The 15,676-nt window shown below is 44.2% G+C and overlaps 1 protein-coding gene across 2 annotated transcripts in view; it reads right to left on the reverse strand.

Moving 5' to 3' along the window:
* Positions 1–14,483, reverse strand: part of LVRN (laeverin) — a 72,729-nt gene extending 58,246 nt beyond the window's left edge. Inside the window, exon 1 of one of the 2 annotated variants that reach the window (XM_045794884.2) lies at positions 13,563–14,483. In XM_045794884.2, coding sequence (XP_045650840.2) covers positions 13,563–14,260 — 698 coding nt within the window. In that variant the 5' untranslated portion in view covers positions 14,261–14,483. The remainder of the gene's footprint in view (positions 1–13,562) is intronic. The other variant, XM_045794883.2, reaches the window with a different exon arrangement.
* Positions 14,484–15,676: the final 1,193 nt, after the last annotated feature.

Consider the following 15,676-nt stretch of genomic DNA (forward strand, 5'->3'; position numbering starts at 1 on the left):
CTTCTCTCCCCCTGCTTGTGCTCTCTCCCTCCCTCTGACAAATAAATCAATAAAATTAAAAAAAAAAAAAAGAAAGTAAAGCTTGGGAACATCTCCGCTGCCACGATTTCACAAAGCATATGAATCTCAAGGAAGTTGCAAGGTGAGAAGGAGAGAAAATCAGGCTTCAGGCAAGTGGGAAAGTTGTATGCTCATCAAAAGGGGCTACTCTACTTCTGAAGCTAATCATACACTATATGCTAATTAACTGATTTTAAATTTTAAAAAGGAGGTGGGGGGGTGTTACAGGTTCAAAAAGCTAAGAGACACCAGCTCCGAGAGTCGCCCCTTTAACAAACCAAATACCCAGCAAGTGCCTTCCGATTCCATGATTCAGGCCCCTAGAGGAGTGAAAGAAAAGAAACTCTTGGATTTTACTCAACTATTCCCTCCCTGGCTTTATACAAACAAACCAAACGGGAAAGATCCCTACAACACGCAGCCTTGCTGGCTCGTACTCTTGACTACCCAGGTCAGGACCAGCCAGCCACACACACGGTCTAGTTATGCCACATCTGGGAATTGAAGGTTGGTATTTGTTCCCTGCTCTCTCTGCTTTGGACTCAAGCAACCCTGTAAGGATAGCCTGACCTCAGAAAATAGAACCATCCACCCTCTCCTGCCCTCAAAGCTCACTGAAACATGCTATTACAGTGCCTGCGAAGTCTGGGTTGACAGCGGTGGGCTGGGGAGGGAGCTAATTTGAGAGAGTGTGTCTTGTAGTGGCTCGGTATTTCAAAGCCACTTTCCTGCCCTCTGGAACAGCCAGAGAATCCTGGACTCGCCACATTTTTGTGCCAGAGGAGGTCTTCGGGGGTCAAGACCACATGATGTCCTTGGGGGCTCCAGCTCCTGCCACGTAAGAAATATCCACTCACTAAGGTATTTTGTTCCAAAGCACTGTATGGATGCCATATGCCTACAGCTCTGGCTAACAAGTGCTGAGTCACGTAACTGGCCAAGGGTTAAGTAAGACCTGAAAGTTGTCCCCCACCCCCGAGCTGGTTTTGCACAATGACACACTCAGAAATCAAAATGTTTAGTAAAGACGGATGTTACACCACTGGTCTGTGGTTCAAGGCTTGGCCCATGAATCATATTTATTTATTACTTGTGCAAGAGGATCTTAAAACTGAAGTTTCCACCAAGAACAAGACATAATAGATGTACAATTCCAGAGAAAGGTGCCAAGCCATGTTATGAAGATTTTCGAAGTAGATGGCCTCAAGAACGTGAAGGCCCTTCTCGGGCTTCTCAGCTCCATCAAAGATATATGGAAGGGGGCACCTGGGTGGCTCAATCGGTTAAGCATCTGCCTTCAGCTCAGGTCATGATCCCTGTCTGGAATCGAGCCCCACATAGGGCTCCCTGCTCAGTGGGGAGTCTGCTTCTCCCTCTCCCTCTCCCCCTCCCCCTACTTGTGCTCTCTCTCGCTCTCTCTCAAATAAATAAATAGATTAAATCTTTTTAAAAAAAGATATAGGGAAGGAAGGTCATGGAGTGGACACAAGAGACAAGAGGAGAGATTTCTCAGCAGGTGAGGGGCGTAGTTTAGCCAAGCCCTCTTGCTCTCAGGATGCTGGGAACCCCTAACTAGGGTGAGCTAGAAGGAGAGAAGATCCCACAGAGAGCAGAAGCGCTTCCTGCAGCTGAGAGACTTAGAGGTTGGTACCCAGCTTCCTGGTGGGAAAGCCGAAATTGACACTGGTCAGAGTCTAACTCTTACCAGGAGGGACTCTGAAAGGCAGGCGGACTGACTGCTTTGGAGGCAGAGACAGAAGAAGAGTGCTACTGTCTTGGGACCCTGTAAGGCCCAGGTCAGGGATAGATGAGGGTGCTTTGGAAGAATTGTGGGCCCTGAGACATGGAGTGAGCCAGTACGGGAACTGACTTGGGTTCTGTCCAACAGGGCCACCTGCAGGAAGCTGGAGACGCACTCCTGCACGTCCGGGGGTGGGGCTGAGCAAGGAGTCAGTCATGACCATCAGAACAGAGAAATAGAGGAAGCAGCCTTCAAGGTCAAGGAAATCGTAGGAGAAAGAGAAACAGCGAGAAAATGACATCTCCAGGGGAAAAGGTATGTGCTGGGTGAGAGTCAGACCAAATGGCAAGAGTACTGGCTCAGGTAAGAAGGGCCCTATGTGTCCCCTCTCCCCATCTCCCCCAGTCCCACGGGACCTGGAGGGAGTGCAACAGCAGCTCTCAAGATGGAAGGAGGGGGGCACCTAGAACCACGAGTTGGGGAAATGGAAACATCACTGCCCCTGACTCCTTATCTCACTGCAGTCTTCTACCCCAAAGCCCGCCCCAGCTCGGGGAAGTGAGTGTGGAGTGAGAGAAAGGGAGATTTCATAGTAAATTAAGTTCAAGTCTTTTAATGTGACACAGAACTGGATTCTCTAATTTTTGCATCTGGACAGTGTTTGTGACTTCATGGACGTAGATCATCTGTCACCAAAGAATGAGCGGTAAATTATGGGCTGCTAGAGTATTTATGCAGGAGCAGGAAAGATGATCTCAGAGACTAAATTGTAAAAGGACAATGGGAGAAACACAGTTGCATTTTTACACAGCTGTGAGGTGTGCTTTTTCAATATGCTGGCTACACTTGCTTTCTAAAGATACAGGATCTAAATCTTTGATGAGCACGACCAACCCCTAGAGAACATGGCTCAGCCACATGAAGCATGTGGGTTCAGCACTTCTATAAGATCATGAAATGACCTCTTTTCTCCGTGACACCAACGACATCGTGTGCTTGGCATTGGAGTTCATGGCTTGTTTTGATACTTCTAAATTCTTTCCTAATATTGCTCAAATTTCTCTCTTGTGTGTCATACCCCGAGGACTGTGCCAGATTTCCTAGCATAAACAGCAACTGGAAGGAAGTCTTTTTCAATCCTCTGTTCACTCTTTCTACACCTGCACACACTGATTAATGCTGATCATATGGCTCTCCCCTTGATTTGTCCCTGACAAAGATCCTAATTGCCTCCAGCCATTTCACACTAGTGAGCCCACCCTCATGCCTTGATGATCCTATTCTCATTTCTCTGAATACCTCCCTATGCAGTCTTATATTTTATAAAGGACATGGCATGATCAGAAAAACAAGACGTATTCCTAAAGGATGCTGTGAACATTCTTTCACTGAATTTCAAAAGTGGAAGAAAACTTGGAGAGTCCCACCATCTTAATATATCGATGTGAAAGCTGGTACCCTGGGAATTTACACAACTGAGGAGACAACGAGTAAGTGACCGGAGTAGTACCAGAACCAGGGCTCCAGCTCTCCAGCCTGTGGTCCTTTCCAGCTCCCTTTCCTGGGGTCCTTTTATATGTTTCATAAAACATAATGTCATAAAAACTACAAGCAAACTAAGATATTATGAAGAAGACTGAGGATTAACTTTATAGTTAATAACATTACCAAATCCAGAGAGGATCAAACTTCTCTTTTCCACCCTAGCAGAGAACATAGGCTAGAATAAGCCCTCTGCTGAAAACAGCTAAAAACTCTTATAAAATTTATGGAGTAACTGTTTTTAGACATAACAGGAAGCACAGAACTGTGATTCCCAAGAGAAGAGAAACTAATGGGGTGACCTCTACAGTCGCTTTGTCTACCTGGAAGCAATTTCTCAACTGCAGCCCAGGGAAAGGGAACAGAAACTGAGTTCAGCAGTCTCACTGAGTGGAGGAGACTATGACTGATGCCCAGAGAGATCTAGATAGCTAAAATCTGCAGGGCAGAAATCCAGAAATCTGCACCGAATCCGCCTCCCCCTCCCCACCCCTATGCTGACTCTTTGGTCAAATACGAAATCTGCACTTTGGGAGGTCAAGCAAAGAAACGCTGCTTGGGAAAGAACAGCTACCACTGAGGGGAAGGCTGAACAATTCCTAGAGCTCACACAGTGCTAGGAGTTGTTCAAATTCCCACAAGCCAGAGTACGGAAATCTCCAGAATAAATGGATTTTTCAACAGAGGCCAGGTAGGTAATGCCTGAGCAATGAACTAAAGTAGCCCTAGAGTAAAGGAGAATTTCCATCCACTCTCAAAGGACTTTAACACAAGGCATGGAGATCAAACAAGGATTGAGAAGGTCACCAAATAACTTATGTACCTATCTAAAAAAGACAGCATTCATTAAAGTAACATAAAAATATGCATTCAGCAGCATAAACTTTGAAATGTCAGGCACTCAATAAAAAAATGAAAAAATGAAAAAATGCACAAATATTTGGAAACTAAATGGTACAGTTCTAAATAACCCATGAGTTAAAGAAGAAATCAAAAGGGAAGCTATAAAGCATGTTTTACTGAATGAAAATTTCAAAAAACAACATGACATTATTTGTGCATGCCACTAATGCAGTAGTTAGTGGAAAATTTATATCTCTATACACCTATGTTAGAGAAGAAAAATATCTTAAATCAATTACCTTGCACCCACTTGAAGAAAATAGAAAAAGAAAAAGGGGCACCAAGATGGCTCAGTCGGTTGAGCATCTGACTCTTGATTTTGGCTCAGGTCATGATCTCAAGGTTGTAAGACTGAACCCTGCATGGTGTTCTGCGCTCAGCGGGGAGTCAGCCTGTGGATTCTCTGCCTCCCTCCCTGTCCCTCTGTCCCTCCTCCCTTGAGCGCTCTTTCTCTCTCTAAAATAAGTAAATCTTAAAAAAAGAAAAAAGAATAAGGAAAAGAAAGGAAGCCCAAAGTAAGAAGAAGAAAGGAAATAATAAAGAATAATATATAAAGCATTGAAGTGAAAAACAATAGAGAAAATCATTGAAACAAAAAATTGGTTCCACAAGAAGATTAATAAAGTATATAAATCTCAAGGCACACTTATCAAACTTATTATCTATCAGAAGTGGAAGAGACCTTGAAGAACCGCACCCTTTTAACTTACAAAAAGCTGAGGACTCTGGAGTATATGCAACTGGTTAGACACTTAGTAAGTGGCAGAGGAGATATCAGAACCAGGGCTTAAGCTCCCAAAAGAGAGAAAACACAGATGACCAATGTCAGGAATGAGAGACGTGATGTAGTTACAGATTCTATCAATATTAAAATAATAATAAAGGAATATTTTGGAAAACATTAATTGTACTTAAATTTGGCAACTTTGATTAAACGGGCAAATTCCTTGAAAGGCCCAAACTCCTAAAGCTTGCTCACAAAGAAATAGATAACCAAAATAGCCCTTTAGTCATTAAAGAGATTTAATTTGTAGTTAAAAACCATCCCACAAAAGAACTCCAGGCCCACATGGCTTCATCAGTGAAAGTCAACCAAGAATTTAAGGAAGAATTAATGCCAATTCCATATAAATTCTTCCAAAAAATTAAAGAAGAAAAACTTCTACATTTATTATTTGAAGCCAGTGTTACTCTGATACCAAAACAAGACAAAGAAAAAGAAAACCCATGAACATGGATACAAAAATGAAAAACAAAATTTTAACAAATCAAATGCAACAAAACAAAAAGGATACTACCTCAAAATCAAGTGGGATTTATCTAGCAAATACAATGTTAATTTATCATTAGAAAATCAATCAACGTAATTTACCATATTAACAGACTAAAAAAGAAAAAAATATGATCGTCTCAATAGATGCAAAAAAAGCATTTGGCAAAATCTGGCATCCAATCTGATAAAAATTCTCAGAAAATTAAAAACCAGAAGGGAACTTCTTCAATCTGATATAGGGAATCTGCAAGAGGGAGGAGGATGAGGAAGAGAAGAAGAAAAACAACAGGAGGAAGAGGAAGAAGAAGAAAAACTACAGGAAAAAACTCACAAGTAGCAGTGCAAGACTGAATGCTTTCACCTTAAGGAACAAAACAAGGTTATGTGCACTTAACCACTTTTAACCAACATTTTAATAGAGGCTCTAGACATGGAAGTAAGGCAAGGAAAAGAAATAAAAGTAACAAAGAAGTAAAACTGTCTTTATTTGAGACAGTACAATCACTTATGCAGAATATCTATGGAATTGTCAATTTAGCTAAGCTATGTTCACAGATTGGCAGAACACAGTGAGGAAAAGCAGAAAAGGAGTAGAAGACAAAAACAGGAACAAAGAACAATGGCAATAAACAGAAAACAATAATACACATGATAAATATTAATTCAGCTCTATCAATACTAAGATCAGAAATGAGAGAGTCACCAGTACAGATCCCAGGGACATTAAAAGGATAATAAGGAGTACTATGAACTACTCTGTGCTCAGACATATGAGAGTCTAGATAAAATGGACCAATTCCTTAAAAGACAGAATCTGCCAAAAAAAAAGCAGAGAAATAATTCCTAACACATTCTGTGAAGACAACAATACCCCCAATACCAAAACCAGACAAAGACATTACCCAAAAAAAATAAATAAATAAAACTATAGACCAATATCTCTCATGAACACAGATGCAAAACGTCTCAACAAAATATTAGCAAATCAAATCCAACAATGTATAAAAAGAATTGTAGACCATAAGCAAGTGAGACTTATCTCAGGTATACAAGGAGGATACAACATTTGAAAATTAATTAATGAAATCCATCACATCAACAGACTAAATAAGAAAAACCAAATGATCTTATCAAAAGATGCAGAAAAAGCATTTGACAAAATCCAATATTCGTTCATGATAAAAACTCTCAATAAAATAGGAATAGAGGGGAGCTTCCTCATCCTGATAAAGACTATGAAAAATCTACAGCTAACTTCATACTTAATGGTGAGAACTGAAAGCTTTCCCACTAAGGTCAGGTATAAGGCAAGGGTGTCCCCTCTCACCATTCCTCGTCAACATGGTGCTGAAAGTCCTTGCTAATGCAATAAGTCAAGAAAAGGAAATAAAAGATATATAGATTGTGAAGAAAGAAAACGAAACACTCTTTAGTCACAGATGACATGATTGTCTACGTAGAAAATCCAAAAGAATTGACAAAAAAACTCCTGGAACTAGTAAGCAATTATAGCAAGGTTGCACTATACAAGACTAATATACAAAAGCCAATTGCTGGGGTGCCTGGGTGGTTAAGCAACTACCCTTGGCCAGGTTATGATCCCAGGGTCCCAGGATCAAGTCTCATGTTGGGCTTCCTACTTGGCAGGGAGCCTGCTTTTCCTTCTCTCTCCCTGCCACTCCCCTGGCTTGTGTGCTCTCTCTCTCTCCCTCTATCTCTCTCAAATAAATAAATAAAATCTTAACAACAACAACAACAAAAAAGTCAATTGCTTTCCTATATGCCAACACTAACACATGAAATTTAAAATTAAAAACACAATACCATTTATATTAGCACCCCCCCAAAATGAAATACTTAGGTATAAATCTAACAAAATATGTATAAGATCTATATGAAGAAAAATAGAAATCTTTGATGAATGAAATTTTTAAAACAACTAAATAAATGGAGAGATATTCCATGTTCATGGACAGGAAGAGTCATATTATCCAGATGTCAGTTCTTCCCAACTTGGTCTGTAAATTCAATGCAATCCCAATAAAAATCTCAGCAAGTTAAGTTTGTGGATTTCAACAAACCAATTCTAAGGTTTATATGGAGAGGCAAAAGACCCAGAATAGCCAACATGATATTGAAGGAGAAGAACAAACTTGGAAGAATGACACCACCTGCCTTCAAGATTTACTATAAAGCTGTGGTAGTCGAGAGAGTGTGATATTGGTGAAAGAAGAGACAAATAGATCAATGCAACAGAATAGAGAGTCCAAAAAGAGACCCATACAAATACAGCCAACTGATCTTTGACAAAGGAGCAAAGGCAATGCAATGGAGTAATGAGAGTCTCTTCAACAAACATTGCTGGAACTACTAGACATCCACATGCAAAAAAAAATTGAATCTAGACACAAACCTTCCACCCCTCACAAAAATTAACTCTTAATGGGTCAAATTAACTCACAATGTGTCACTTTAAAATGTAAAATTAAAAAATATAAAACTCCTAAGGGTAACATAGGAGAAAACCTAAATGACCTTGAGTATAGTGATGTCTTTTTAGATACTACATCAAAGACGTGATCCATGACAGAAATAATTGATAAAGTGGACTTCTTTAAAACTGAAAACTTCTGCTCTGCAAAAAACAGTATAAAGAGGATGAGAAGACAAGCCACAGACTGGGAGAAAATATTTGCAAAAGACATATCTGATAAAGGACGGTTCTCCAAAATATACAAAGAACTCTTAAAACTCAGCAATAAGAAAACAAACAAGTCAATTAAAAAACGGGCCAGAAACCTCAACAGACAACTCACCAGAAAAGTTACACAGATGGCAAATGAGCATATTAAAAAGTGCTCCACATCATATGTCATCAGGGAAATTAAAACAACAGTGAGAAACCACTGAACACCTATTAGAATGGCCAAACGCCAGAACACTGACAATACCAAATGCTGGTGAGGATGTGTTGGTGGGAATACAAAATGGTACAGCCACTTTGAAAGTCAGTTTTGTGGTTTCTTACAAAACAAAACATATTCTTACCATATGACTCCGAAATTATACTCTTTGATATTTACCTAAAGAAGCTGAAGTTTATGTCTACACAAGAGCCTACACAAAGAGCTTAGAGCAGCTTTTTTCATAATCGTCAAAACTTGGAAGCAACTAAGATATTTTTCAGTAGGGGAATGGATAACTATGGTGCATCCAGAGAATGGGATATTATTCAGTGCTGAAAAGAAATGATCAAGACATGAAAAGACATGAAGGAATCTTAAATGCATATTATCAAGTTAAAGCAGCCATATCTGAAAAGGTTATGTACATATAGTATGATTCCAAATATAAGACATTCTAGAAAAGGCAAAGCCATGGATACAAGAAGATCAATGATGGGGGCAAGGAACGGATAGGCAAATAACAGGATTTTTAGGTCAGTTAAAATACTCTGTATGATATTATAATGATAGATATATGTCATTATACATTTGTCCAAACATATAGAATGTACAACACCAAGAGTGAACCATAGGGTAAACTATGGACTTTGAGTAGTCATGGGTGTATCAATATAGGTTCATCTCTGGTTAAAAAAATATATCGTTCTGGTGAGTGAAGTTGATAATGGGCGACGTCATGCATGTGCAGGTGCAGGGGCTAAACGGGAAATCTCTGTACCTCCCTCTAATTTAGTTGTAAACCTAAAACTACTCTAAAAGAGTCCTTTTAAGAAAGCATTCTTAGACATGATACCAAAAGCATGGTCTGTTTTAAAAATTGATAAATTGGGAAAAAATTAAAAATAAATAAAAAATCGATAAATTGGACCTCATTAAAATTAAAAACTTTTGCCCCTTGAAAGACCTTACTAAGAGTGTGAAAAAACAAGCTACAAACCAGGAGAACCTATTTGTAGACCATATGTCTCACAACAGACTCCGATCTAGAATATATAATGAACTCTCAGGATTCAACAGTAAAAACAATTAGAAAATGGGCAAAAGACATGAGGAGATATACAAATGCCAAACAAGCATGAGAAGACGATGAGCATGAGTAGCCATTAGAAAAATAAAAATTAAGTGCAAGCCAGTGGTGCAATGGATAACACGTCTGACTACGGATCAGAAAAATGCAAATTAAGACCACAATGAGATATCACTATATTTGAATCAAAGCAGCTAAAATAGAAAACAGTGGTAAAAGCAAATGGTGGCTAAGATGCAGAGAAACTATCATTCATACTTTGTTGGTGGGAATGTAAAATGGTACAGACACTTTGGGACACAAGTTAGAAGTTTCTTAACAATTGAACAAGAAACAACCATATGACCCACCAATTATACTCGGGGGCATTTATTCCGGAAAAACAAAAACTCATATTCAGCCCAAAACTCATACACAATTGCTCATGGAAGCTTTATGTCTAATAGACAAAAAACAGAAACAACCAATGTCCCCATTTAAACGGCAACTTCCCACTCCCCCAGCTCCTAGCAAGGAACATTCTACTTTCTAGCAACGAACATTCTACTTTCTATTTCAGAATTTTACTACTCTCGGTAGTAGTTACATAAAAGGTCCTCAAAGTTCATCTATGTTTTACCATGTATCAGAACGTCCGTCCTTTTTTTGGGGGCTTGAACTCACAACCCTGAGATCAAGACCTGAGATCAAGAGCCAGTCACTTAACTGACTGAGCCTCCCAGATGCCCCAGAACGTCCTTCCTTTTTAAGGCTAAATAATATTCCCACGTATGTATAAGCCACCTTCTGCTTATCCATTCATCCATTGATGAGCGTGTGTGACTTCTGCCTTGTGGCTATGACTATGAACGTGAGTGTATTGATCTGGAATTTTTGAGGGTGTGCCCCAGGACCCTGTTTGATAAACTCCTCTGGGGATTCTACTATACATCAAAGGTTTGTGAACCACTACTCTAATTCAGGATTTCCCCAAGTATGGGTGGAGAAGGACTTGGGGTAGCTCGCAGACACACTGATTATAAAGATCCGACTCACATATGAGAAAGTCAGTCTTTTTCAAATTTTATGAATCTTCCTGGTAAGGTCAAGAGAAAATCTTGGTTTGGTGTTGCTTAACTTGAACACCGGATTCTAATTTCTCTTTTTAACAAAGAGAGAGCAGCCCTCAGATTCAGACTTTGGATCCTTCAGCAGACGATCCTAACAGGAGAACTTAATAACATCGTGTTTTCGTTGTATTAGTGACTCTACAGCACCATGACTGTAAGTTCTGATATGGTAGAGTTGCTTTTTAATAAATCTACTTAATATCGTTGTTTAAATTGAGTGATTTTTTTAGTAAAAAAAAATAAATATGGCTAGAGGTATGTGAATATGGAAAACCTGGAAGAGTGATGTGCCAGAGAATGAAGTCTGAGAAATACTGCTTCCAGAAGCATTAACATGTGGATTTTGCTCTCAGCTTTCTACACGTGGAAGGAGAGAAGCAGACACGGACACACAGACGAACACGTCTAAGGCATCCAGTAGATGTCTCCTCTGTGGCAGAAATGGAATGGCACTTGCCAAGCGGAGAAAGACCGAGAACAGACCAGAAACCTGTCCAGCAACGTCTGAAGCTAGAATATTAGTCACCTAAGCCTTAGAAATGCGAGACAGGGACGCTGTTTGTATTTTCTGGAATGATTTGCTTTTTCTTTTTCCTTAGTGTTGAGTAAAATTATTTAAAAACTGCAGCCTGTCCAGACTGTGATAAGGGGTCACCAAAGAGAAGGAAACACGTTCCAACCACTGGCAGCTAGCATCGGAGACATTCCAAGAAGAATGTGCACTTGGCAGGCAGTTTCTCCCCAGGTGGAATCTTCTTCTGAGGTTCGCATAGACCAGGAATGTGGCAGGTTCCGTGTTTGGATAGCAAGAGGCTGCTCCTGACAGTTATACCATGTGACCACTGCCCAGAGTATGTGCCAGACCCTGTCCTCCTTCTTGTGAATTCTCACATCACCTTAAAGGGTGACACTTGGGTCTATTCCATGAATGAGGCCACCAGCTCAGAGACATGGAGAGCCTGACTCAAGTCACAGAGCTCAAACTTGGGCCTGGTGGGCTTCCAAAATCGGCTTCACCACACTCGTCAGGTTGTCCAAGTTTTGGGTGACCTTGGCTTCCAGCACAACTGGAGGTTTCTCTCCCTTGTGGTTTCCAAAGCAGAGACGCAGAGGAGCAATTTCCAAGCAGGCGCTCCTCTAAGATGCCGCAAGCCTGTAACTCTACATGGGTCTGTGAACATCTGGGGGACTTTATTAGGATTTCTGCTTGTTTGAATTTTAATGTTCTCGAACTACGGTTTCTAGTTACCACTGGACTTGGCAACACAATAGAAAAATGGAAAGGCAATTTCATTTCCCATGTTTGCGAGCACAGTCTATCCAGGCCACGGCCTCATTAAGAAGGAGGAAGAGATGCATTAGCAAATGATTTACTGCTGTGACAGCAGAAAATACTGTCCAGTGTGTGTTCAGTGTCCTTATCCCCCCTGAAAAATCCTGTGTTCTGAACCCACACAGTAATTTCAAAAGGTCTCCTGTGCCCTTAAATCTGGTAACACATCATCCTAATGAGAAAATTTCCAAAACTATTTTTCAAGCCTTGATGCATTTTTGAAAGAAAGAAAGAAAGAAAAAAAAAAAAAGAAAACCCCAAGCATATAGTCCTTTAAAAAAAAAAAAAAAGTCACAGATTACACGCCCACTAAGGCAGCTTATTCAACTTACTTTCAAAGTCCTGAAGTTTTTGAAAATAATGCAGGAGACGATTTAGGGGGTAATTGAGTAGGTTCCTTTCCCTCAGAGAACATCTGAGAACATTTTCTCTAATAATAAAAGGCAAAGCACATGCAGTTGTCTAAACCGCAAAGGCCCCACCGGTGCGTGAGCGAAGAAGAGCGCCAGTTTGAAGACAGACCGTTTCGTTGTCTCCCACATACACTATTTCCCCGGCGCCCGCCCCAGGTCAGTAACGTGGTCGCAGAGCGTGGAAAGAGGTAATTCTTGAGCTGGAAACATTCCGTGTGGAAAGCATTATCCCAATGAGTGTAAAGCAAACACATGTACGCTACGTGAGCTTGCAAACTCGGGGGGGGGTCTCTTGTCACTATTATTATTATTATTATTATTATTATTATTATTATTATTATTTTCTTCCCAAGGAAGAAATCCCGAAAGCGTCGGCTCCCCATACTCTGCAGAGCTGTTCAAAAAGCTTGGAAGGGGTCGGGGAAGCTGCGGCTCACCCACAAAACAAGACTCGGTCCCCAGGCAGGGGACGGGAGAGGATGGATTAAAGGGGATTCTTAAGTTTTGGAGAACCTCAGCAAAAAGAAAAAATATATATATGCGGATAGCACCGACGTGAGTCTATTTGTTGCAAGAGCGCAGCTACAGAGCGCGGAAGGAGAGCAGGGAGCTGAGCGATAAGACGCGCTTGGGAAGGGAACCGAGAGACACAAGAGTACGACAGCCTCAAGCTTCTCCAAAGTTAATGCCCAGAAATCACCCGGCGATCCTCTTAAAACGCACATTCTGATCCTTTGGTCGAGGGTGGGGTATTTGCATTTCGAAGAAGCTCCCAGATTAACAGCTGCTGCCGGTCCGCGGACCAAACTTTGAGTAGGAAGGGATTTGCTCACTGTGGTGAAGCAATCCTGGATCAGAGCAAAAAGGGGGCTTTCCGAAGACAACGGTAAACTGGGATAGCAGCGACCTTAAAATAAGGGCAACGACAGAAACTGGGTGGGCGGGGATGGTGCTAAAAATTGGCCAGAGTTAGGACCGCGGTCTGGTAGCCTCTATTACGAGCAGGGTTTCTGAAGAGAAGGGGAGGAAGGAGGCGCTCGCCTTTTGGCTCTCCAAGAAAGCGTCGCGAGTGATGGGGGCTTTTGGGGAAGGGCAGGACACGCGCACCTGGACGCAGGTAGGCGGCCGGCCTCTCGGCGGAAGCCGGGAGACGCGGGGGCGGGGACGGAGGGGACCAGGGCCGGCCTGCCCTTACCTGCGCTCCCCCTGGTCCGTGTAGACGTTGAAGAAGAGTCCCTCCCTGAGATCCTGGTACACCAGGCCGGAGAAGCTGAGCTGCAGCTCGTACTGGCTCCCGGGCTGCAGGGTGCCGCCGAGCTCCAGCACCATATACTGCATGTCGAACGCGAACCACACGCCGTCCACGGGCACGCGGCCTACCGCGCCGTCTCCGGTGCCGGAGGAGAGAGGACCCCGCACCTCGGCGCTCTCACAGTCCAGGAAGAGGCTGTGCAGCAGCAGCCGCGCGGTGGCCACGGTGCAGCGCACCGTGATGTTCACGCGGCCGCTGAAGGTCAACATCGGAGCCCAGGACTCGTTTGGCCGCAGCCGGGGCCACAGCTCCAGCTCGTAGTGCAGCGGCACGAGCCAGGGCGGCAGGCGCAGCTGGTCCCAGGGTCCTGGGGGGCGCCCGCTGCTCGGGGTGGCCGTCACGGCCGGCTCACGGGTGGGGCCGGTCCGCCGGGTGGGCAGCGGCTCCTCCTGCGCGCCGGGCGGGGAGGGTGCGGCGTCCGGGACCCCGCGGTGGAGAAGCTCCGACGGCGGGACGCGCGCGCAGCGGCCGTACAGGGCGGCGAGCACGGCCAGCGCTAGCAGGAGCGCGGCCGCCAGCACCGCCAGCAGCAGGGCTACTGCGCGGCTCACGTAGAAGCCGGAGCTGGAAGGGGGCCCCATGGCTGGGCCCGGGGCGAGGGCGACTCGAGAGCCGGAAGACGGCGGCGGCGACTCTAACCTTGACCAGGGTGCTCAGTGATGGGACCCCCGCTCTTCCTCTCTATATCGTCCCTCCTCCACCTCTTCCTCCTCTTCTAGAAGCTTGGGAGACAGGAGCGAGCGATTGGGACCACGGCTTCCCCCTCCCAGCTAATCAGATCCAGGTCCCTGCCTACCCACCCCCGCCCCGCCAGAGCCCGGGGAAGAGGCGGATCCGGCGCACCGCAGCGCGCGCCCCTTTGGGTCGAAAGGGAAAGCCCGGGTAGATGAGGCTTCCAGCGTCGACGCGGGAAGGGGACTGTCGGATCAAACTCGAACTTGGGACACCTTGGTCGGGTGGATGTTTGGATTAATGAGATTCGTTGGATGCGCCCCGGTGCGGCTTCAAGTGTTGTCGGAAGAGACAAGCGCAGAGTACGCTCTTTTCCTTGACTGCAGGACGGCCTGCGAAGAGCACACCTGCTGGCCACTACCCGGGGGTGCGAGTGCTAGGGGCTGGAGTGTGAGGTTTAAGGATCTGGGCTCTCGGACGCGCACTCTGAAATTACCCTTGGGGGGACATCCGCGCCATCAGAACTAACTCCGCGTGCCAAATCGTTGGCCCTAAATTCGCCACCTGAGTAAGCTCGGGACTCACGCAGCCCGGGCAGCGAGTGCAAAGATGGAAACCAGGTCATGAGCTTGGCAAGTGGGGCTGGAGGAGTGGCCGACAGAAAGGCGGTGTGTGGGGGGGGGTTCCTCTGAGGCTCCGGGGTGGAAGGGGGATGTTCTGCTTTGCAAGCCGGCTCGTTTCAAGCAACAGTCGTGCGGCCAGCCTTTCCATCACTCAGAAACTGCCGGGCCGGGAGTCCCGGGCGGTGCCCTAGTCCGTGAGATCTTTGGCATCCCGGGCATCTGTTTGCTATTTAGCGGGTGCTCGAGGGAGAGTTCCCCGGCCTTCGAGCCGAGCTCCGAGTCTGCACGCGCGCACTCGCGTGCATTGGGAAAGGACTTGCAAGTACTTAGGAGGCGCTGGGGAAGAGGAGAGAGCGGTTCAAGATTCACTTGCTGGTCGAAGACTTAATTTGAGCGTATCCCATCTTTAGACTTTCAGAAGGAAGAGAATTTTTCCATCTCGGCCAGAGAACGGTCTTCGCTTTCCTGCTTTGAACTGTAGGTCCCATTCAACGAGGAAACCCTTCCACCTGAGTTCAGAGGCAGAGTAAACCGAGGTGATTCTCCTGGGCAATGCGAGCTGCCCTGATCCTTCAGCTGAAATTAATCACGTTAAAAATAAACCTCCGAAACAGGACCGGGAGGAAGAAAGAGACTTGACGCCCAGCTCACGCAGATGTCTGTGTTTTTAATCTGTGGACCAGTCTCCTGATTACAGGTTTG

The sequence above is a fragment of the Ursus americanus genome, chromosome 5 (assembly GCF_024610735.1).
Source record: "Ursus americanus isolate L20-20 chromosome 5, mUrsAme1.1.p, whole genome shotgun sequence".
Lineage (NCBI taxonomy): Eukaryota > Metazoa > Chordata > Mammalia > Carnivora > Ursidae > Ursus > Ursus americanus.